At 44.8% G+C, this 22726-nt stretch overlaps 1 protein-coding gene across 4 annotated transcripts in view; it reads left to right on the top strand.

Moving 5' to 3' along the window:
- The first annotated feature begins 1403 nt into the window (after window positions 1–1403).
- LOC127395159 (zinc finger RNA-binding protein-like) overlaps window positions 1404–22726 on the top strand; it is a 64963-nt gene continuing 43640 nt past the window's right edge. For 2 of the 4 annotated variants that reach the window (XM_051641645.1, XM_051641646.1), the window contains exons 1-2: window positions 1405–1526; window positions 1806–1890. In XM_051641645.1, coding sequence (XP_051497605.1) covers window positions 1490–1526; window positions 1806–1890 — 122 coding nt within the window. In that variant the 5' untranslated portion in view covers window positions 1405–1489. Of the gene's footprint in view, window positions 1527–1805; window positions 1891–22726 lie in introns of all 4 variants that reach the window. The other 2 variants (XM_051641643.1, XM_051641642.1) reach the window with 2 other exon arrangements.

Raw genomic sequence — 22726 nt, forward strand, 5'->3', positions numbered from 1 at the left:
TTTTATTGGGTCTTTATCTCAGAACCCTTACCCAGCTGCACCTAGCCTCCCACTTCAGTTAGGAGTGTTAGAAAGCAAGGGGGTTTGGAAGCTCCGAATTTTGTTTCAGTCTAGTGGGAGGTGTCCCTGCCCATGGCAGGGGGGTTGGAAATATATGATCTTTAAGGTTCCTTCCAACTCAAAGTATTCTATTATTCTGTGATTCTCTTTAAGGATTTAAGTTTTGCTTTGTTCAGAGCTTTGAGAAACATCCGTTGCTCAGAGGGAAAGTGGAACAGGGTCACAGGGAACAGATGCAAATTCAGTCACTTTGAATGGGAAATTACTGCACTGACTGTAATATGCTGTCCAACAGTTTTTAGGAGCAATCTGATAGACAGCTGGTTCCTAGAAACTTCAGATAAATGGGCCCTGTATGGGTGAGGCTTTACCTCACATTTACAATAAGCACATGGGAACTATTGCACAATTAATTTCTAGATGTGTGTCAGCTGTGGCACCTTAGGGACAGGTCAGATGATGTACACATGGCTTTAGCTGGATGACAACTATGTTTCTCTTCACATATGTGATTGAGGTGGTGTACCCTAAGGCCCAGGTAAAACTAAAACTTGTTGCAAGATTAGACAAGTCCTAGGTCTTGCTTTGAATTCTGCACATGTACACTAGCTGCAGGTGCTGCCTTTTTGCTCTGTGACCTTGCAAGAGTGCTAACTACATACCTGCTATGCATCATAGAATCGTAGAATAATTTTGGTTGGAAAAGGCCTTTGAGATCATCAAGTCCAACCGTTAACCTAATACTGCCAAGTCCATCACTAAACCATGTCTCTAAGCACCATATCTACAGTCTTCAGTTGACAGTGTGCTTGTGTGGGAAAGCTAGTAAATACTGACAGGTGCAGTACATGCACGTGGACAAACACAAGTAGGTGGCAAGGGCAGTAGTGACCCCTTTCACCTAGATTTCTGTTACTTGAGCAATCTACTGTGATGTGGTGTGCCTTTACAGGCAAGAATGAAAAACCGACCATATCTTTGCAGTATGAGTCCACGGGTGCAGGTGTGGTGTGACTGTGGGTGCAGAACACGGGATTATGGAGGAAGGAGGCAGGCAGGCGGTACGAGCAGCGGTCTTCTGACAGCAGCTCTCCCACGCGCCTGGGCTTCAGGGAGGGGGACTACAGCTCTCAAGAGCCCTTGCACATCCCGCGCATGCGCACATGAGGATTTAAACCTCAAGCGCGGTAATCCGTGCAGAGGCATTAGGTGTGTTTTGTGCGTGGTGGTGTAGTTTTATGCTAGACTATAACTCCCAGTGGCCTTCACACATCTCGCGCGTGCGCACGATCCTGGTCCAGCCGTACTCCACAGTTGTTGCCGTAGGGGTGTGTGTGTGGGGAAGGGAGAAAGCACGGCAGTGAGGGGGGGGGGGGAGGGGCGTTAGAGTTGAGAGTTCAGTCGCGGTTGTCGCTGCCAGCTTGGACTCATGATTCCTATATGCCCGGTAGTTTCGTTCACCTATGGTAAGTAATGGCGCTGATGTTTATTTGTGTTCGTGTGTGCGGGGAGGGGGGAGTGGGAGTGCGAGCGCGGGGTAGGGAATGGGGAGGGTCCTGAGGCGCCCTGTCTCTGACCTGGCGTTCGCGCGCTTTTTCTGTCTCTTGTCTCCCTGTCCCCTTTTTTTCCCACTCCTCTTCTTTCCCCTCTCCTCTTCCTCCCCCCCACTCCACTCTCCTTCTGCTGGGCCTCCTGTTATGGCCTCGACCATCACCACCGCTGTCTCTTGTTTATCGTCGCCACAGTGCCCAGCCGGCTGGGAGAAGATGCCAAAATGGCCACCGGCAACTACTTTGGTTTCACCCATAGCGGAGCTGCAGCCCAGTATAGGTAATCGCCGCGACCCCTCCCTGCCCCTCCCCTCCCTCTGTCTGGGACCAGAGCCACCTCTCCCCTCTTTCCCGCTGGTCCCATTTCCCTGATTGGAATCTCCCCGCCCCCTCGGGAGTGAGTGCTCTGGACTGCTCCCATCCTTCACCCCGTGCGGGGGCCTCTTTTGCTCCCCGCTCCTCCGGGATGGTTTTGCTTGGGACCCTTCTGCTTGTCTGCCCTGCCCGCAGATTTGCTTTCTTATCCTCCTGGTAAAGGGCTTCCCTGTATCCCCAGTAGTGGAGGAAGGGTATTATCGGTCGAATCAGGTCTGTCGTGGGCCGGTACTGGGGGGCTACCGGCTGTCAGGATGTTTTCACGACTTCCCCCCCAAATGTGGAGAGGTTTGTGAATGAGACCGAGGGTCGTTTGCCTCTCACAGAGGAGCCGCCACTGCGGGACCGTATCTTAGAGGGTAGATTAGAATACCCTCTCTCCACGCTCACAAATTGTTACTGAGACCAATGTTTAGTTTACGAATTAATCGGTATATTAAGGGTCAACAGAAACTAGTCCCGAAGCAGGTGGCAAATGCAGGCTGGGCAAGCTCCTACTTTGGTCCAGTTTGGTTTAGGCTGGGCAGGCAGGGTCCTTGGGGAGCGGGCACAGGCAGCCCCCTTCTTTCCGCTTCTTCGGGCAGGGGTCGCAGGGTAGCCCCCCCCCCTTCCCTCTCGGCTCTTCTGGACAGCGAGTCTGGTGTTCCAGGCAGGTTCAGGTGCTGCAGCAGGGTCTCGTCCTGGTCAGGCAGAGAGCACCGGCCTGCAGATCTTGCCCTCTTTTTATAGATCAGAAATCACTGTTTGAGAAAGTACCACTGTTTAAATTAGCCAATTAGCACTGGCCAGGTACGTGCTCTGTCAGAGGCAGTCTTTAACCTGTTGTCTAATTTTCTGCCAGTTATCATAACCCTTATGCTGTTTTATTGCTGTGGACTTATCTGGTAGAGCAAGAGGCCTGTTCCATTCTGTCCTTGGCTAAATCAGTAAAAAGAGGCCATTCTTGTTTTGCTGGCTTGAAAGGCATTTTGTTTAGTCTTATGTGGGGAGAGAGAAGATGGACTGTTCCCTACATCTCACCCCATGGCTTTTAAGGCAGCAATTGTGGTGTCCTTACTGTCCATTAGTATATATGTGTCTCTTGTCCAAACCCTTTCCTCACATTAGATCCTTCCCCTCCTCGGGTGTAAATGTAAAAATACAGATAAAATATAATGAACCATAACAACAAACAAGGGAACAATTCCCAAACATAATATACAATGATACGTGTCACCGTTTGACTCAGACTCAACAACAACGCTCCCGATCCCCTCCCCCGCCACCCAGGTAGGGAAGAAGAGAGAGAAAAATAGAGAGCCCCCGCTGGACCAAAAACCAAATCATACAACTTCAATCAAACACCAATGATACAAGAAAACATGTACAACCGTATACAAATATGTTCAGATGTGTGCAAAAGCTTCTTATTTCCCTCACCCCACCCTCAGCTGCAAACAGTTCCAAAGAATTCCAGACTGCTGATGGAGAAAAGCAGAGAGTGATGAGGGTCAAGAGAGCTCGAGCCTGGGGGTCGAGGGTGATGGATGGACGGAGTCCTCCCCGGACGTCAGCCATGGATGGAAGAGAAGGGAAGAAGAGCAGAAATTTTGCTGTCTAGTTCAGCCTCCTACAGGGGGTCATAGATCTCCCCGTAGTGTCTGAGCCGGCAGAGTAAAGATACGACCTCGAGGAACTAGCAGTTAGGAAAACATTCCTTTCTTATCAGCCTTATTTAAAACAGTAAAAGGAAAAGTAATAGAATAATTGCAGTTATTAAAACATAAACCCAATTTTCAGTTCTGTCAAAAAGAAAAGGAAGCAGACCACTTAGAAAATCCCCAAATTTGAACCAAGTTCTTGTTACTTCAGTGAGTTCTGGAGCAGTATTTTTAAATATTCCCATTTAATACAATATATTGCAAACAACAACAACAACTCAAAGGCGAGTATAGGAGGAGACAATGTTACAGAGCACCTTGTTTAGTCCATGGGGTGATCAGTCCCACAGCGGTCACAAAGTAACTCCTCCGGAGTCCAGTAACAGGTTGATCAGGCCTGGTACTGTCACCGGGATGTCTCTGGCTCTTTAGGCTGTCATGATTTGCAATGTATCAACTAACATCACTAGACACAGGTATACAGAAATGACTGATTTTTCCCCAAAAGAAAACACTGATTTACTCAACATGAATTATCGAATTTGTACTGATTTTATGTTGTTTGTCATTTAAATCAGACACAACCCATGTATTTGAATTCACCGGGGTCTGTAAGGTAAGCTTGACCTTACCAATATTTGGCAGGTTTGCTAAAACAGTTTGTCCAGGGTGGAGAGGAGTTTTGGATTTGTTGTAAGGTCTTCTGTGCTGGCCATTATCCTGAGTAGGTGATGTAGGGAAAAAGGCATTTAGGCGAGGGCACCCGTTCACCCCCCACCTGTTGCTTATAGTAGAGACTGCATATCTCAACCTCTCATCCCATCTGTAATCCTGTGGACGAATGAGACTTTTAATTAACCCATTAGTATGTTCTACTATCCCATTAGCTTGTGGGTAGTATGGGACATGAAATGTCCATTTGATAGCTTCCCTTTTAGCCCATTGTTGTACCAGGTGTGAGGTAAAATGAGTTCCATTGTCAGATTGAATATTTGTGGGTTTAGGAAGAACCCCAAATACCTTTTCCAGAAAATGAACTGTTTTTTCCCCATTTGCTTTAGAAACAGCTTCAGCACAGGTCAATCTTGATACCACCTCCACAATCACAATGATGTATTGTTTGTTTCCTGATTTGCGGAAGGGACCGATGTAGTCCACCTGCCATGTGGACCACAAGGGTTTTCCTTCCCTGATATGCAAATGATCAGATGTTAGTGGATGTTCCCCAAGTCTGATTTTGCAAAGATCACATGAAGAAATGACTGTCTTGCACTGCTCACGGGTGACAGGGCACCCACGGGCTTGTGCTTCTTTGTATAAATCAAAGATTCCTGAATGGCCTCTTTTACAGTGGAGCCATTCAAGCAATCTTTTCCATTCCTGATTTTTCTCCTTCTGTGATAGCTAATCGGATTTCCTTCACATCAATTCTAGCTAGCTCATCAACATAGTTATTCCACTTACTAGCTTCATTTTTCAAATTAGTCTGGTGAGAAGGAATCCACCCTACATGAAAATTAGGATTCTCTTTAGCAATTTTCAGTATTTGTTGCCATTTCTCTTTATGCCAAACTGGCACCCCATTAATTTCCCAATTATTCTGTTCCCAGAAAGTTATCCACTCTACACAGCCCTTGAAGACTGGAAAGGAATCTGTGTAAATGTACACAGCGTCCTTGGAGGCTTTTTCTTTTACAAAAACATTAAGAACAGCATCCAGCTCCCCCACTTGGGCACTGCCCTTATCATGATTTATTATTTGTTCGCCTGTGGAGGGTTTAATTGCAGCAGATTTAACCAACCAGGTTTTCCCTTCTCTTTGAGATGAATCATCTGTAAACCAAGCATTAACCATTTCACTCTTGTATTCCAGGGCCTCTTTAATAGGACTGGCAATTTTCATTGTTAAATTTTTCTCATCTGTTGATCCAATTTATTCCTGAATCTTCAATTGTTTGTCCGGGCCTTCTTCAAGCTTGAAAAGGCCAGAATAGTTTAGTCTTATTTGGGGGAGAGAAGATGGACCGTTCCCCACGAGGTCCCAAGGCCCTTATATTAAAATTACTACTTGCAGTCAGTACCAGCAAGTTACCATTTACTGCCCCCAGACACTTCTTCAGCTTTAGGGAAGTTGCAGCTTGCTCCTCACATCTTTGCCTCCCTATGTGTCAGTGCAGGAGGATGGTATACTTTTTAACATAGGTTAAAATTATACCAACCCAAATTATGGGATACTGGATGGATAAGGGAAGAGCTGAAGCACCAGAAAATACAGGGAACTGTCTTATTTCACTGAAGCCATGTTATAATTAATGTCTCTCAGAAAGTAGAGAAGGTACTTCTGGGGCCTGGCACCTTTTAAAAAGACTTCTTTCTTGGATATCCAAGATCAGGAGTAGGTCTTATAGTGGAACTTGGGGGTTTGTAACTGTAAATCTTGTATAGGCATACTGCCTTAAATCTTTGTACCTTTATACTCTTTGTGCATCCAAATTGTGTATTGGTGTTAAAAAGGAATTGGTAGCATCTATTATCTCACTTTTTCTGAAATCAAATTATTTGCCAAAAAACAGATACAGTCAGGAATATCTTCACAGTTTGGCTTGTATTGGAGTAGTGCCTTGAAGTCCACGTTTAAATCTACGTTACTCATTTTATAATTCTGTAATAAAGCCCTTCTTTGACTATTAAGTCTCAGTTAATGGGGGATAAAATAGAAAAATAAAGCAAACATATGAGGGGATATTAATAGACTAATGCAGATATGTGTTACTGTTAACTAGCTAATAAAAAATCACATACCTGACATAGTTCCAGGAATATACAGTTTTATGGGGATCTTGGAATGACTCCCAATCTGTTCTATCTATTATTTCCTGGAAATTGACATAAAGTACATTATATAATGTTATAGAATAACAAAATTCCCCTGTCTTTAGGAACTAGGATCATAGATAATACCAACAGATTCTTATCTGTATAGTTAATACATAGGTGAGTCTCATAAATCTAAAAAAATAAAATCTGGACACAGGATTAATCCACGGATTGCTTAAAATAGCAAGTTAGTTTAGGAGGATAAATCAGACACTTGAAACTGAAGACCTTAGTTTTCAGATATATGCAGTTTAGAAGTCCTAGTGCTATAGCTTTTATATTAAGTAACAGAAATTTTCATAATAAACACTATTAGTCACTTTTTTGGGTTCTCTTTTGACAAAATTGTTAAAAAATTTCGTGCAGTGGAAGAACTTTATGCTGCAACTTTAAAGGAATCTCAGTTCTCCGTAATGATAATATATAGAATCCTGTTGATTTCAGCACTTGCTTAGGCTAAGTGCAAAAAATCTGCTATTCTTTTCAGGATACAAGCCTTTAATATCTCAAAATAGGAAAATTAAATTAAGGTGCTTATAATAAGGATTTTCTTGTGTTTAATTCTAGACTTGTAGACCAGTATAAACCCTGTTGGAATTCCAGTTGGTCAAAATGACAATATTCTAATTTGCATTAATAGTAGTCAAGGGACAACATATCATAGCTATTGGATTCAAGGAAATAACGTCTTAAAATCAACAATTGAAAAGATGATGAAGCTATTATGGGCATATAAATCACTGTGTCTTCTTATGGTTCTAGTTTGTGTGGCCATGTTGGATTGTTTAAATACTCCCTCATCCTTCACATGAGGGATAAATTAGAATTTGTCCAAGGAATGTAGTCTTAATGTTAAATACTGATATTTGAAGCAGTTATAAAGGCCATATTGGTAGCTACTCAGATGTTAGATCTTGGATTTGGGAAATTCATGGGTTGTGTGTGCAGGAGTTGATAATGTATTTACTGTTGTAACAGTGTAAGCAGTATACTTCCCTGAATTGATTAGAACAAAGGGAATAGATGTCTGTTCTTATTAGTTCATAAATACTAGTTTTCATAAAGTGCATTTGAAATCTTAACTTGTTTCATATTTAATCAAAGATGGCAAGAACTAAGTGCCTTTTAAACCTGTAAATAATGGATTACAAGTATTCTTGTTCCTTTCAGTGTTGTCACTACACAAATTTTTCTGCTTCCCTGCTTATTCAAAATTCTTTGTGTGCACTGCCCAGTAATAATTTAATGACTTAATCAGAGAAGCATTAGATTATGCAAATACCATTACAGGATATTTATCTGAATATTGCAATACCTTTGTACTTTCTGCTACTGGTGGTATTGGGGTCTAAGGTTATAAACCTGCATGCAATGCAGAACTCATCTGTTGCTTATTTAAGTAACTGTATTAATCCATCTATTTAGGAGCCTGAAATAAATGTGGAATTTGGTGATACTGTCCTCTTTGTGTGAGTGCATACTCTGTAGGTCACCTAAACCACCGTCTATTCAGTTTAAAATGAACAACCTAATATTGGCTTTTCTTCATGTGTAAAAAATATTAGCATTCTTTATTCAGTGCTGAAGAAGAGGCATAGTTACGCGTTTATTTTAAAATGGACTGACTGAAATGTGGAGATGCTGATGGGAAGGATGGGGACATTGCAAAGTGTTTGGACAGAGAAGTGTGCAAATGTGGTGGTCTCATTTAATTAACCTTATGTTAAGATTTTTGTTTCTGTTAAGAAGATAAAGAATCTTTGAATGTCTGTGTTTCATCTTAGTGATGTTCATACTGTGTCCCTGCTGTAATGAGACAGGTCACAGATGGGAGATTCTTGGGTAGTTTAGAGAATGTCCTGGTTTGAGCCAGGATGAAGCCAGTTTTTCTTTTGCTGATTTTTTTTTTTTTATTTCAGTGAGCTTTCTTCAACTAGCAACTGCGTGTTCTGCTAGGTTGATAAGACACTGGAATGTTTTTGTAATTGCTGGGCCCTCAAGGTCGTGCCTTTGCTCTGCCAGCTCAGACACTGCGGGGTGATCTGTGGCCCCCCCGTGGGAGGCTGGGTTAGACAAACAGCAAAACTGGCCAGAGATATTCCATTCCATATATCTACGTAGGCTCAGGGGAAGGTCGGAGATGACAGAAGAAAACTTCCTTCCTTCCTGCTTCGCTCTCTCGCCGCTTTGCTTCGCCTCTCTGTCTGCCTTCCTTCTTCTCTCTCTTTCTCTTTCTTTTGTTCGTGGCCGGTGTCTGGGAAAACATCATCTGCCCATCATCGTCGACCCATCGACCTCAAGCCCTCCTGACCCTCGTAACTCTCTGCCTTTCTCCAGGAACAGCTTCGGGATTCCTCGGAATTGTCTCATCTGAGGGAAGTGCTGTGGGAGTTGCTGGGGGAGGCGAGAGGCTTCTACCACACCTTTGTATAATCACTATATATATATATATATATATATATACATACACACACACACCCTGTCCGGGGTATTGCCTTTGCTCAGGGACCTGGACATACTTGGTGTGTAATGATGGAGGATGGTGAGGTACAATATGTACCTCAGGGTAATTTGATGTTGGGAGAGAACTCTTAATTTAGCAACTGGTAAGGTATAGAGCCTGTACGTAATGTATGGTCAACGTTTGACTCAGTTCGACAACAGTGCTCTCGTTCCCCTCCCCCTCCCACCCAGGTAGGGAAGGAGAGAGAGAAAAAAGAGAGAGAGACTTGGCTAGATTGAAAACTGAACTGTGCAACTTTATTTAGAATACTAATACGTGATATAAGAGTGTGTATATATATATATATATATATATAGTGATTATACAAAGGTGTGGTAGAAGCCTCTCGCCTCCCCCCACCCCCAGCAACTCCCACAGCACTTCCCTCAGATGAGACAATTTCGAGGAATCCTGAAGCTGCTCCTGGAGAAAGGCAGAGAGTTACGAGGGTCAGGAGGGCTTGAGGTCGATGGGTCGACGATGATGGGCAGATGGTGTTTTCCCGGATGCCGGCCATGAACAAAAGAAAGAGAAAGAGAGAGAAGAAGGAAGGCAGACAGAGAGGCGAAGCAAAGCGGCGAGAGAGCGAAGCAGGAAGGAAGGAAGTTTTCTTCTGTCATCTCCGACCTTCCCCTGAGCCTACGTAGATATATGGAATGGAATATCTCTGGCCAGTTTTGCTGTTTGTCTAACCCAGCCTCCCACGGGGGGGCCACAAATCCCCCCGCAGTGTCTGAGCCGGCAGAGCAAAGGCACGACCTTGAGGGCCCAGCAATTACAAAAACATTCCAGTGTCTTATCAACCTAGCAGAACACGCAGTTGCTAGTTGAAGAAAGCTCACTGAAATGAAAAAAGGAATCAGCAAAAGAAAAACTGGCTTCATCCTGGCTCAAACCAGGACAGAGTGATTTGTTAACTTTGAATTGCTACGGAGTAGTGTGAATATTGCAAAGTATGGTGAGCCTTCAGAGATAAAGGCAGTTGTAGCAGTTAGGGTCCAGAGCTAATCACAGTGCCTGTGAGTTTAGGTTAAGATGCAGTCTTCCAGGCAGCCATATGGAAGTTAACTCTTGCAATTATAGGTAGTTTGACATTAAAGTGCAGTGTGCAATGTTATAAGATATTCAAGACTGGTGCAGAAACAGCAAAGGAAGGTGAAATGCTGTGGATGGATAAGTTGGCTAATAAGAATTGTTTGGCGTTGGAGGGCTTTTTCACATTTCCTAGTACTTCTAATTAACTTTTTTTATTCAGTTACCTCTTCTTCAGCTAGATACTGGTTTCAAAAGTATTCAGTCTTTCAGAGATGTTAGGGCTGACCCCTGAGGAATGCCACTCACCACATGCCTCCACTGGGACACCAAGCCATGGACCACAACTCTCTGGGTGCAGCCATCCAGCCAATTACTTATCCACCAAGTGGTCCATCTGTCAAATCCATGTCTTGTCAGTTTGCAGACCAGGATGTCGTGTGGGACAGTGTCAAATACCTTGCACAAATCCAGGTAGATGATGTCAGTTGCTCTGCCATTATCCACCATCTCTGTAGCCTTGTCATAGAAGGCCACCAAATTGGTCAGGCATGATTTGCCCTTAGTGAAGCCATGTTGGCTGTTGCCTAACACATCTTTATTTTCCATGTACCTCAGCAGATTTTCCAGGAGGATCTGTTCCATGATCTTGCCAGGCACAGAGGTCAGACTGACTGGCCTGTAGTTCCCTGGGTCTTCCCTTTTCCCCTTTTTAAAAATAGGGGCTATGTTCCCTTTTTTCTAATCAGCAGGAACCTCACCCAGACTGCCATGACCTCTCAAGTATAATGGACAGAGGCTTAGCAACTGCATCTGTCAGCTCCCTCAGGACCCATGGATGGACCCCATCAGGTCCCATAGACTTGTGCACCTTTAGGTTCTTTAGATGGTCATGACCCTGTTCTTCTCCTACAGTGTGAGGTGCTTCGTTCTCCCAGTCCCTGCTTTCACCTGCTGTGGCCTTACCTGATCCCTAGCTGCTCGGACAACCTCTCTGTAATCCTCTCAGGGCACCTGCCCTAGCTTCCACCCTCTGTATGCTTCCATCTTAAGTTTGAGCTTCTCTAGGAGCTGCTTGCTCATCCACACTGGCCTCCTGGAGTTTTTACCTGAATTTCTCTTAGTTGGGATGCATCGCTTTTGGGCCTGGAGAAGGTGATCCTTAAATATCAGCCAGCTTTCACAGGCCCCTCTTCCCTCCGGGATGTTATCCCATGACACACTCTCGAGCAGATCCCTGAAGAGGCTGAAACCTGCCCTCCTGAAGTCAAGGGTAGTAAGCTTACTGTGAGCCCTCCTTGCTGCCCTAAGGATTTTGAATTCCACCATTTCATGGTTGCTACAACCAAGGCTGCCCTTGAGGGATGCTAAGCTCACCAGCCCTTCTTTGTTGGTAAGAATAAGGTCCAGCATAGCACCTCTCCTTGTTGGTTCCTCAGTTTTGTGGAAAAGGAAGTTGTCATCCACGCACTCTAGGAACCTTCTGGATCGTTAGCGCTTTGCAGAGTTGTCCCTCCAACAGATATCAGGGTGGTTGAACTTCCCCATGAGTACCATGGCTGGTGAATGTGAAGCTGCTCCTATTTGTCTGTAGAGTGCCTCGTCTATACTGTCCTCCTGGTCAGGTGGCCTGTAGCAGACCCCCACTGTAATGTCACCTGTCCCTGCCCTCTCTTTAATCTTAACCCATAAACTCTCAGTTGGCTCCTCATCTGTCCCCAGGGAGACTTGGAGTATTGTTATATGCATCCTCTTGTAAAATGCATGGGAATTGAAAGTAATAATAGTTTTATCATAGGATGGATGTACATCTATCATAGTGTAAAAACTCCAAATGCTTTATATCTTTTAATTTTATGCCCATGCATCTTGACTTGCATTGCATCTTAATGCATTTTTTGCAAAAGGAAATTCACTGAATATGATTGAGCTGCACGATGCTGATTCTCTTTTGTTCGATCTATCTTAGTCTCAAGTGCTATCTTAAACATGCTATTCTAGCTTACTTAATGTATACAAGAAGCCTTCAGTAACTTACTGCTGTTTTTAAAAAGGTTTTGATAGACTTATTTTCAAATCGGTGAGGTTCTACGCTCAAAGGAGGTATGCCAACATTAGAAAGGCAATAAGGGGCTCTGGGTTTGTTAATATGGGCTCTATGCCAGTATTGGCATAAACTGGGAGACAGAAGAGGTGATGGTAATTAGGTGTCACTGTTTGACTCAGGTTCGAAACCAATGCTCTCAATCACCTCCTCCTCTCACCCAGGTAGGGAAGGAGAGAGACTTTGCTGGATTGAAAACGAAATTACACAGCTTTAATTAAACACCAATGATAAAAGAAAATATGTACAATTATATACAAATATGTTCAGGTATGTGCAAAAGCCTCTCGCCTCCCTCCACCCCCAGCAACTCCCACAGCACTCTCCTTAGCTGCAAACAGTCCCGAAGAATTCCGGACTGCTGCTGGAGAAAGTGGAAAGTGCTGAGGGTCAGGAGAGCTCGAGCCTAAGGGTCGACAGTGATGGATGGACGGAGTCCTTCCTGGACGCCAGCCATGGACGGAAGAGAAGGGAAGAAGAAGCCGGAAGGAAGTTGTCTTCTGTGATCTCTGACCTTCCTCTGAGCTTACGTAGATATATGGAAAACATTCCGCTCTTATCAGCCTTAGTTAGAACACACTGTGACTAGTTAAAAGAAAACTTACTGAAGGAAAAAAAAAAATCAGTAAAAGGAAATTTGGCTTCATCCTGGCTCAAACCAGGACACTCCACCCCTTATTCCATACCATATATTACATATAGGCTCTATATTTTACCAGCTGTCAAATTAAGGATTCTCCCCCAGAGTCAGATTTCCTTGAGGTACATATGGTACTTCACCATCCTCCATCATCACACAGCAGGTATGTCCAGGTTGCTGAGCAAAAGCAACACCCCGGACTGGTTTACCTTTGGCTGAAGCAGGATAGACCCAAACACTTTTACCCAGCAGGTTCCTTTCACATACCACAGGGACTTTATCCCCATCTGCATTATGTAAAAGGTCTGACTGAGCAGGACCAGTCCGATTGATAGATCCCCTGGTATTAACTAACCAGGTCACCTTTGCCAAATTTTTGTCCCAGTTTTTGAAAGTTCCACCACCCATTGCCTTTAGGGTAGCTTTTAACAGACCATTGTACCTTTCAAGTTTCCCTGAGACTTGTGCATAGTATGGGATATGGGAGATCCACTCAATACCATGCTCTTTAGTCCCATTATCTGACTCAATTCTTTCTGGAGTACCATGTCTCCACAAGATTTGCTTCTCAAGGTCCAGGACAGTATTCCTGGCTGTGGCATGAGGCACAGGATATGTTTCCAACCATCCTGTACTTGCTTCCACCATTGTAAGCACATAGCGCTTACCCTGGTGGGTCTGAGGCAGTGTGATGTAGTCAATTTGCCAGGCCTCTCCATACCTGTACTTGGACCACCTCCCCTCATACCACAAAGATTTCAACTGTTTAGCCTGCTTAATTGCAGCACGTGTCTTACAGTCGTGGATCACCTGTGCAATAGCATCCATGGTTAAGTACACCCTTCGGTCACAAGCCCATTTCTACGTTGCATCTCTGCCCTGATGACCTGAAGTGTCATGGGCCCACCAAGCCAGAAAAAGTTCACCCTTATGTTCCCAGTCCAAGTCTATTTGGAACACTTGAGCAGCCTCATCTGCTTGTTAGTTGTGTCGATGTTCCTCAGTGGCTCGACTCACAGGCACGTGTGCATCTACATGACGCACTTTTACCACCACTTTCTCTATCCGAGCTGCAATGTCTTTCCACAGGTCAGCAACCCAAATAGGTTGACCTTTTCGCTGCCAGTTGTTCTGCTGCCACTGCTTTAGCCAACCCCACAAGGCATTTGCTGTCATCCACGAGTCAGTGTAGAGGTAGAGTCTTGGCCACCCCTCTCGCTCAGCAACGTCCAAAGCCAGCTGGATGGCTTTGACCTCTGCAAACTGACTTGATTCACCTTCTCCTTCAGCTACTTGTGCAACCAGTCGTGTAGGACTCCACACGACAGCTTTCCACTTGCGGCGGTTCCCTACAAGACGACAGGAGCCATCGGTGAAAACAGCAAACTGTTTCCCAGTCTCTGGTAGATGATCATATGGTGGAGCTTCTTGAGCCCGTCTCACCACTTCTTGTGCTGGCATTCCAAAGTGTGTGCCTTCTGGCCAGTTTGTAATTGCTTCCACAATACCTAGACAATTCGGTTTTCCTATTCGAGCTCACTGGGTGATTAAAGCAGTCCATTTACTCCAAGTCACATTGGTGGCCTGATGGACAGGAGAAAGGTTATTCTACAGTTCAGTAAACTGGGTTGTCCCTCTCCTCCCCCTGGCTGGAGGCAGGGCACCTCTAAGGTTGAGCATTAGAGTTTGATGCACCATCCTGGGTGTTGACTGGTGCAACCTTCTTCTTGGAAGAACCATCTCCTGGCTTTCTTCTGTTTAGTAGCTCTTGCACGCTTATCTGGAGAATATCAGTAGGTTTCTTGTCCCAGACTCTCATGTCCTCTCTAAAATAATTTTTCAAGAGAGACCACAGGTGGCGTCGCAGTGGGTCCTGTCTCTCTCGCTGCTGTCTCGTAGCAGGACGTCTCTTCTTAATGTCTGCAACGCGTGACCAGTTGATTCTAGGGAGAATCTGGAGCGTACCTCCCCATCTGTTTGGCATCTTATTCTTTCTGTCAGTCATTTTTTCAATGGCTGAGGTGCGGAACGGATGGGAATCAGAGATTACATCTCCATACTGTCATGCTTTGAAAGCCACCTCACGCACAGTTGGTCTTGCATAATCCTCAAAGCATCCCATGAAGGAGAATATATGGGCATGTGCTGCTGGTACAGCCTGAGCAAACCTCCGGAACACCTGTGTGTTACACAGGACATCATCAGGACTTGTAAGTCCATCTATATCATAGATCACTTCTCGCACAGCTATTTCTCTCAAGTATGTGATGGCTTTCTCAAGAGTGGGTGTTCTGCTTCGGCGCCATTCGATGTCACCCTTGTGGGGGTATGTTGCAGAATGGCTTGAGCAGCAGGGCCATGGGCCCCTGCTATCTCCTCGAGAGGCCTTGAGAGTGTAGCACAAACAGCAGCAGATGGGGAGGTACGCTCCAGATTCTCCCTAGAATCAACTGGTCACGCGTTGCAGACATTAAGAAGAGACGTCCTGCTACGAGACAGCAGCGAGAGAGACAGGACCCACTGCGACGCCACCTGTGGTCTCTCTTGAAAAATTATTTTAGAGAGGACATGAGAGTCTGGGACAAGAAACCTACTGATATTCTCCAGTTACGTGTGCAAGAGCTACTAAACAGAAGAAAGGCAGGAGATGGTTCTTCCAAGAAGGTTGAAACAGTCAACACCCAGGATGGTGCATCAACTCTAATGCTCAACCTTAGAGGTGCCCTGCTTCCAGCCAGGGGGAGGAGAGGGACAACCCAGTTTACTGAACTGTAGAATAACCTTTCTCCTGTCCATCAGGCCACCAATGTGACTTGGAGTAAATGGACTGCTTTAATCACCCAGTGAGCTCGAATAGGAAAACCGAATTGTCTAGGTATTGTGGAAGCAATTACAAACTGGCCAGAAGGCACACACTTTGGAATGCCAGCACAAGAAGTGGTGAGACGGGCTCAAGAAGCTCCACCATATGATCATCTACCAGAGACTGGGAAACAGTTTGCTGTTTTCACCGATGGCTCCTGTCGTCTTGTAGGGAACCGCCGCAAGTGGAAAGCTGTCGTGTGGAGTCCTACACGACTGGTTGCACAAGTAGCTGAAGGAGAAGGTGAATCAAGTCAGTTTGCAGAGGTCAAAGCCATCCAGCTGGCTTTGGACGTTGCTGAGCGAGAGGGGTGGCCAAGACTCTACCTCTACACTGACTCGTGGATGGCAGCAGATGCCTTGTGGGGTTGGCTAAAGCAGTGGCAGCAGAACAACTGGCAGCGAAAAGGTCAACCTATTTGGGTTGCTGACCTGTGGAAAGACATTGCAGCTCGGATAGAGAAAGTGGTGGTAAAAGTGCGTCATGTAGATGCACACGTACCTGTGAGTCGAGCCACTGAGGAACATCGACACAACCAACAAGCAGATGAGGCTGCTCAAGTGTTCCAAATAGACTTGGACTGGGAACATAAGGGTGAACTTTTTCTGGCTTGGTGGGCCCATGACACTTCAGGTCATCAGGGCAGAGATGCAACGTAGAAATGGGCTTGTGACCGAAGGGTGTACTTAACCATGGATGCTATTGCACAGGTGATCCACGACTGTAAGACACGTGCTGCAATTAAGCAGGCTAAACAGTTGAAATCTTTGTGGTATGAGGGGAGGTGGTCCAAGTACAGGTATGGAGAGGCCTGGCAAATTGACTACATCACACTGCCTCAGACCCACCAGGGTAAGCGCTATGTGCTTACAATGGTGGAAGCAAGTACAGGATGGTTGGAAACATATCCTGTGCCTCATGCCACAGCCAGGAATACTGTCCTGGACCTTGAGAAGCAAATCTTGTGGAGACATGGTACTCCAGAAAGAATTGAGTCAGATAATGGGACTAAAGAGCATGGTATTGAGTGGATCTCCCATATCCCATACTATGCACAAGTCTCAGGGAAACTTGAAAGGTACAATGGTCTGTTAAAAGCTACCCTAAAGGCAATGGGTGGTGGAACTTTCAAAAACTGGGACAAAAATTTGGCAAAGGTGACCTGGTTAGTTAATACCAGGGGATCTATCAATCGGACTGGTCCTGCTCAGTCAGACCTTTTACATAATGCAGATGGGGATAAAGTCCCTGTGGTATGTGAAAGGAACCTGCTGGGTAAAAGTGTTTGGGTCTATCCTGCTTCAGCCAAAGGTAAACCAGTCCGGGGTGTTGCTTTTGCTCAGCAACCTGGACATACCTGCTGTGTGATGATGGAGGATGGTGAAGTACCATATGTACCTCAAGGAAATCTGACTCTGGGGGAGAATCCTTAATTTGACAGCTGGTAAAATATAGAGCCTATATGTAATATATGGTATGGAATAAGGGGTGGAGTGTCCTGGTTTGAGCCAGGATGAAGCCAAATTTCCTTTTACTGATTTTTTTTTTTCCTTCAGTAAGTTTTCTTTTAACTAGTCACAGTGTGTTCTAACTAAGGCTGATAAGAGCGGAATGTTTTCCATATATCTACGTAAGCTCAGAGGAAGGTCAGAGATCACAGAAGACAACTTCCTTCCGGCTTCTTCTTCCCTTCTCTTCCGTCCATGGCTGGCGTCCAGGAAGGACTCCGTCCATCCATCACTGTCGACCCTTAGGCTCGAGCTCTCCTGACCCTCAGCACTTTCCACTTTCTCCAGCAGCAGTCCGGAATTCTTCGGGACTGTTTGCAGCTAAGGAGAGTGCTGTGGGAGTTGCTGGGGGTGGAGGGAGGCGAGAGGCTTTTGCACATACCTGAACATATTTGTATATAATTGTACATATTTTCTTTTATCATTGGTGTTTAATTAAAGCTGTGTAATTTCGTTTTCAATCCAGCAAAGTCTCTCTCCTTCCCTACCTGGGTGAGAGGAGGAGGTGATTGAGAGCATTGGTTTCGAACCTGAGTCAAACAGTGACACCTAATTACCATCACCTCTTCTGTCTCCCAGTTTATGCCAATACTGGCATAGAGCCCATATTAACAAACCCAGAGCCCCTTATTGCCTTTCTAATGTTGGCATACCTCCTTTGAGCGTAGAACCTCACCGATTTGAAAATAAGTCTATCAAAACCTTTTTAAAAACAGCAGTAAGTTACTGAAGGCTTCTTGTATACATTAAGTAAGCTAGAATAGCATGTTTAAGATAGCACTTGAGACTAAGATAGATCGAACAAAAGAGAATCAGCATCGTGCAGCTCAATCATATTCAGTGAATTTCCTTTTGCAAAAAATGCATTAAGATGCAATGCAAGTCAAGATGCATGGGCATAAAATTAAAAGATATAAAGCATTTGGAGTTTTTACACTATGATAGATGTACATCCATCCTATGATAAAACTATTATTACTTTCAATTCCCATGCATTTTACAAGAGGATGCATATAACAATACTCCAAGTCTCCCTGGGGACAGATGAGGAGCCAACTGAGAGTTTATGGGTTAAGATTAAAGAGAGGGCAGGGACAGGTGACATTACAGTGGGGGTCTGCTACAGGCCACCTGACCAGGAGGACAGTATAGACGAGGCACTCTACAGACAAATAGGAGCAGCTTCACATTCACCAGCCATGGTACTCATGGGGAAGTTCAACCACCCTGATATCTGTTGGAGGGACAACTCTGCAAAGCGCTAACGATCCAGAAGGTTCCTAGAGTGCGTGGATGACAACTTCCTTTTCCACAAAACTGAGGAACCAACAAGGAGAGGTGCTATGCTGGACCTTATTCTTACCAACAAAGAAGGGCTGGTGAGCTTAGCATCCCTCAAGGGCAGCCTTGGTTGTAGCAACCATGAAATGGTGGAATTCAAAATCCTTAGGGCAGCAAGGAGGGCTCACAGTAAGCTTACTACCCTTGACTTCAGGAGGGCAGGTTTCAGCCTCTTCAGGGATCTGCTCGAGAGTGTGTCATGGGATAACATCCCGGAGGGAAGAGGGGCCTGTGAAAGCTGGCTGATATTTAAGGATCACCTTCTCCAGGCCCAAAAGCGATGCATCCCAACTAAGAGAAATTCAGGTAAAAACTCCAGGAGGCCAGTGTGGATGAGCAAGCAGCTCCTAGAGAAGCTCAAACTTAAGATGGAAGCATACAGAGGGTGGAAGCTAGGGCAGGTGCCCTGAGAGGATTACAGAGAGGTTGTCCGAGCAGCTAGGGATCAGGTAAGGCCACAGCAGGTGAAAGCAGGGACTGGGAGAACGAAGCACCTCACACTGTAGGAGAAGAACAGGGTCATGACCATCTAAAGAACCTAAAGGTGCACAAGTCTATGGGACCTGATGGGGTCCATCCATGGGTCCTGAGGGAGCTGACAGATGCAGTTGCTAAGCCTCTGTCCATTATACTTGAGAGGTCATGGCAGTCTGGGTGAGGTTCCTGCTGATTAGAAAAAAGGGAACATAGCCCCTATTTTTAAAAAGGGGAAAAGGGAAGACCCAGGGAACTACAGGCCAGTCAGTCTGACCTCTGTGCCTGGCAAGATCATGGAACAGATCCTCCTGGAAAATCTGCTGAGGTACATGGAAAATAAAGATGTGTTAGGCAACAGCCAACATGGCTTCACTAAGGGCAAATCATGCCTGACCAATTTGGTGGCCTTCTATGACAAGGCTACAGAGATGGTGGATAATGGCAGAGCAACTGACATCATCTACCTGGATTTGTGCAAGGTATTTGACACTGTCCCACACGACATCCTGGTCTGCAAACTGACAAGACATGGATTTGACAGATGGACCACTTGGTGGATAAGTAATTGGCTGGATGGCTGCACCCAGAGAGTTGTGGTCCATGGCTTGGTGTCCCAGTGGAGGCATGTGGTGAGTGGCATTCCTCAGGGGTCAGCCCTAACATCTCTGAAAGACTGAATACTTTTGAAACCAGTATCTAGCTGAAGAAGAGGTAACTGAATAAAAAAAGTTAATTAGAAGTACTAGGAAATGTGAAAAAGCCCTCCAACGCCAAACAATTCTTATTAGCCAACTTATCCATCCACAGCATTTCACCTTCCTTTGCTGTTTCTGCACCAGTCTTGAATATCTTATAACATTGCACACTGCACTTTAATGTCAAACTACCTATAATTGCAAGAGTTAACTTCCATATGGCTGCCTGGAAGACTGCATCTTAACCTAAACTCACAGGCACTGTGATTAGCTCTGGACCCTAACTGCTACAACTGCCTTTATCTCTGAAGGCTCACCATACTTTGCAATATTCACACTACTCCGTAGCAATTCAAAGTTAACAAATCACTCTGTCCTGGTTTGAGCCAGGATGAAGCCAGTTTTTCTTTTGCTGATTTTTTCTTTTGCTGATTCCTGCTGATTCCTCTCTCTTTTTCTCTCTCTCCTTCCCTACCTGGGTGAGAGGAGGAGGTGATTGAGAGCATTGTTGTCGGACCCGAGTCATACGGTGACACTTATCCATGTCAGGCCACAGTCGGGTGTCCTTGGTCAGACCGCAACTCCTGAGAATCAGTCTCTCTGGCAGGCATCCCCACTAGAGAGAGAAGGTCCAGCAACCTCCTGGGGAAAGTTTATGGAGATCTTTTTGATCAAAAATGTGAGCAGGCTTTTATAGAATGAAGTGGATTGACTGCTGTCATTTAACCATTAGCCATACCTCCAACATCTCTCATTGAAGAATAAAAGGATAACAATAGAGGAAACCATGAGGGCCTTGTTCCCACCAAGAAAACTCTGTTGTTTATCTGTTCGTTGTTACTTTATCTCAGTTTCGGGCCTGGTTGTTCGGGCCTCTGTGTTCTTCAACACCTGAGAGCAGCTGGTGTTCTGCACATCCACTTGGCCCTCTGTTTGTACCTTTCAAGGTTGTTACCAGCACAGAGTTTGCTAGGCCTTTTCCCTTCTCATGGGAACCTTTGACTGCAGGCCAGGGCCTGTAAAATGAGAGACAAAAAGCAGTTGAATCATAAAAGGGCATGAGGCAGGCATGTTGAGAGATGGAGCACCCTGCTACAATAGTGCTCTGGAGATGTGAAACCCCTATATTCTTAAATATTATTGAAAACCAGCTCAGGAAGTGTACTAAAAATTTCACAACATTCACTCAATCACCACTTCATATCATTGTTCCAGATAGTGATATTTTGCCCAGTTCACTGTTTAATAATAAAAATAACTGTTCTAGGCTTTTAATAATAATGCATAGTTATAGATCAATATAGGATAATAATATTACTTTCAGTTTAAATAATTAAGCCTTTGAAGCCATAACATTTCCACTGTTAATATTTATTCATTCTTATTAAATAGCCACATATTAATGTCCTCCCTGCAAATTTAAGAGAAGCAGATTAGTCTCAGTATGTGCCTGGAAGATTACCAGAACTCTGGTAGCAGTTATCTTGCTTGATCTGACTGTTCTTTTGATGTTTCATGTTGTGAAGCAGTGGACTTCTGTACAAGTGAGTGGGGCCAGCTTTTATAATTCTAAAATCTGTGGGAAAAGTCCCTTATCAGAGGTGTGTATTTTAAAGTGTTTCTGCCTTAAATTTAAGAGTTCTGAGCTAATTTTAATGACATTTTAAAGACTTTCTTTATTTTAATGTGGTTTATTGTCAGGGTTTGACTCAGGATTGGCAATTAAACCAGAGACAACAATGCTCTTGATCCCCTCCCCCTCCCACCCAGGTAGGGAAGGCGAGAGAGATTGAGGGAGAGAGACTCTCTGGATTGAAAACTAAACTAGACAGCTTTAATTGAACACTAATGATAAAATAAAATATGTACAGTTATATACAAATGTGTTCAGGAATGTGCAAAACCCCTATTGCCTCCCCCCACCCTCAGCAATTCCCATGGCACTCTCCTGAGTTGTGAACAGTCCCGAAAAGTCCTGGAGCACTGCCGGAGAGAGCAGCAGAGCAGACAGGAGCTGAGGGTAGAGTTATGAGGGTCAGGAATGCAGTAGCCTAAGGGTCAGCAGTGATGGATAGATGGAGTCCTCCCTAGACACCAGCCATGGATGTAAGAGAAGGGAAGAAGAAACAGGAAGGAAGTTGTCTTCTGTGATCTCTGACCTTATACCAAGCTTACATAGATATATGGAATGGAATGCTTTGGTCAACTTTGCTGTCCATCTAGTCCAGCCTCCTATGGGGGTATCATAGATATAACTCTCCTTCTCCCAGTAGTGTCTGAGGTGGCAGGGCAAAGATGTGACCTTGAAACCTCATCAATAACATAAACATTCCAGTGTTAGTCCACTAGCTGGAACACTTGCTGCTGGTTAAAAGAGAGCTTACTGAAGGAAAAAAAGAAATCAGTAAAAGGAAAATTGGCTTCATCCTGGCTCAAACCAGGACATTTACTTAAAAATGTCATGCAAGTACAGGTCAGTAATGAGCTCTCACAGAAAAGTAGTATTTTTCTTAGTTTGACAGATATGTCAGTTTTATTGATGAACTACTAAAACGCTTAAAATTATCAGTCATTAAAAGATAACAGTGTAAGACTGTCCATGATATTTGAAAAGTCATGGCAGTCAGGTGAAGTCCCTGGTGACTGGAAGAAAGGGCACATTACATGCATTTTAAAAAAGGGTGGAAGGGAGGACCCTAGGAACTACTGACCTGTCAGCCTCACCTCTGTGCCTGGGAATATAATGGAACAGATCCTCCCAGAAGATATGTGAAGGCACATGGAAGACAGGGCGGTGATTAAGGGCAGCCAGCATGGCTTTACCAGGGGCAAAACCTACCTAACCAACCTAGTGGCTTTCTACAATGGTGTGACTACATCAGTCGACAAGGGAAAAGCAGTAGATGTCATTTATCTGGACTTCTGCAAGGCCTTTGACACAGTCCCCCACAGCATCCTTCTCCCTGAAGAGATATAGGTTTGATGGGTGGACTGTTCAGTGGATAAGGAACTGGCTGGATGGTTGCATCTAGAGGGTAGTGGTCAATGGCTCTAAGTCCAG

Source organism: Apus apus, chromosome W, assembly GCF_020740795.1.
Source record: "Apus apus isolate bApuApu2 chromosome W, bApuApu2.pri.cur, whole genome shotgun sequence".
NCBI lineage: Eukaryota > Metazoa > Chordata > Aves > Apodiformes > Apodidae > Apus > Apus apus.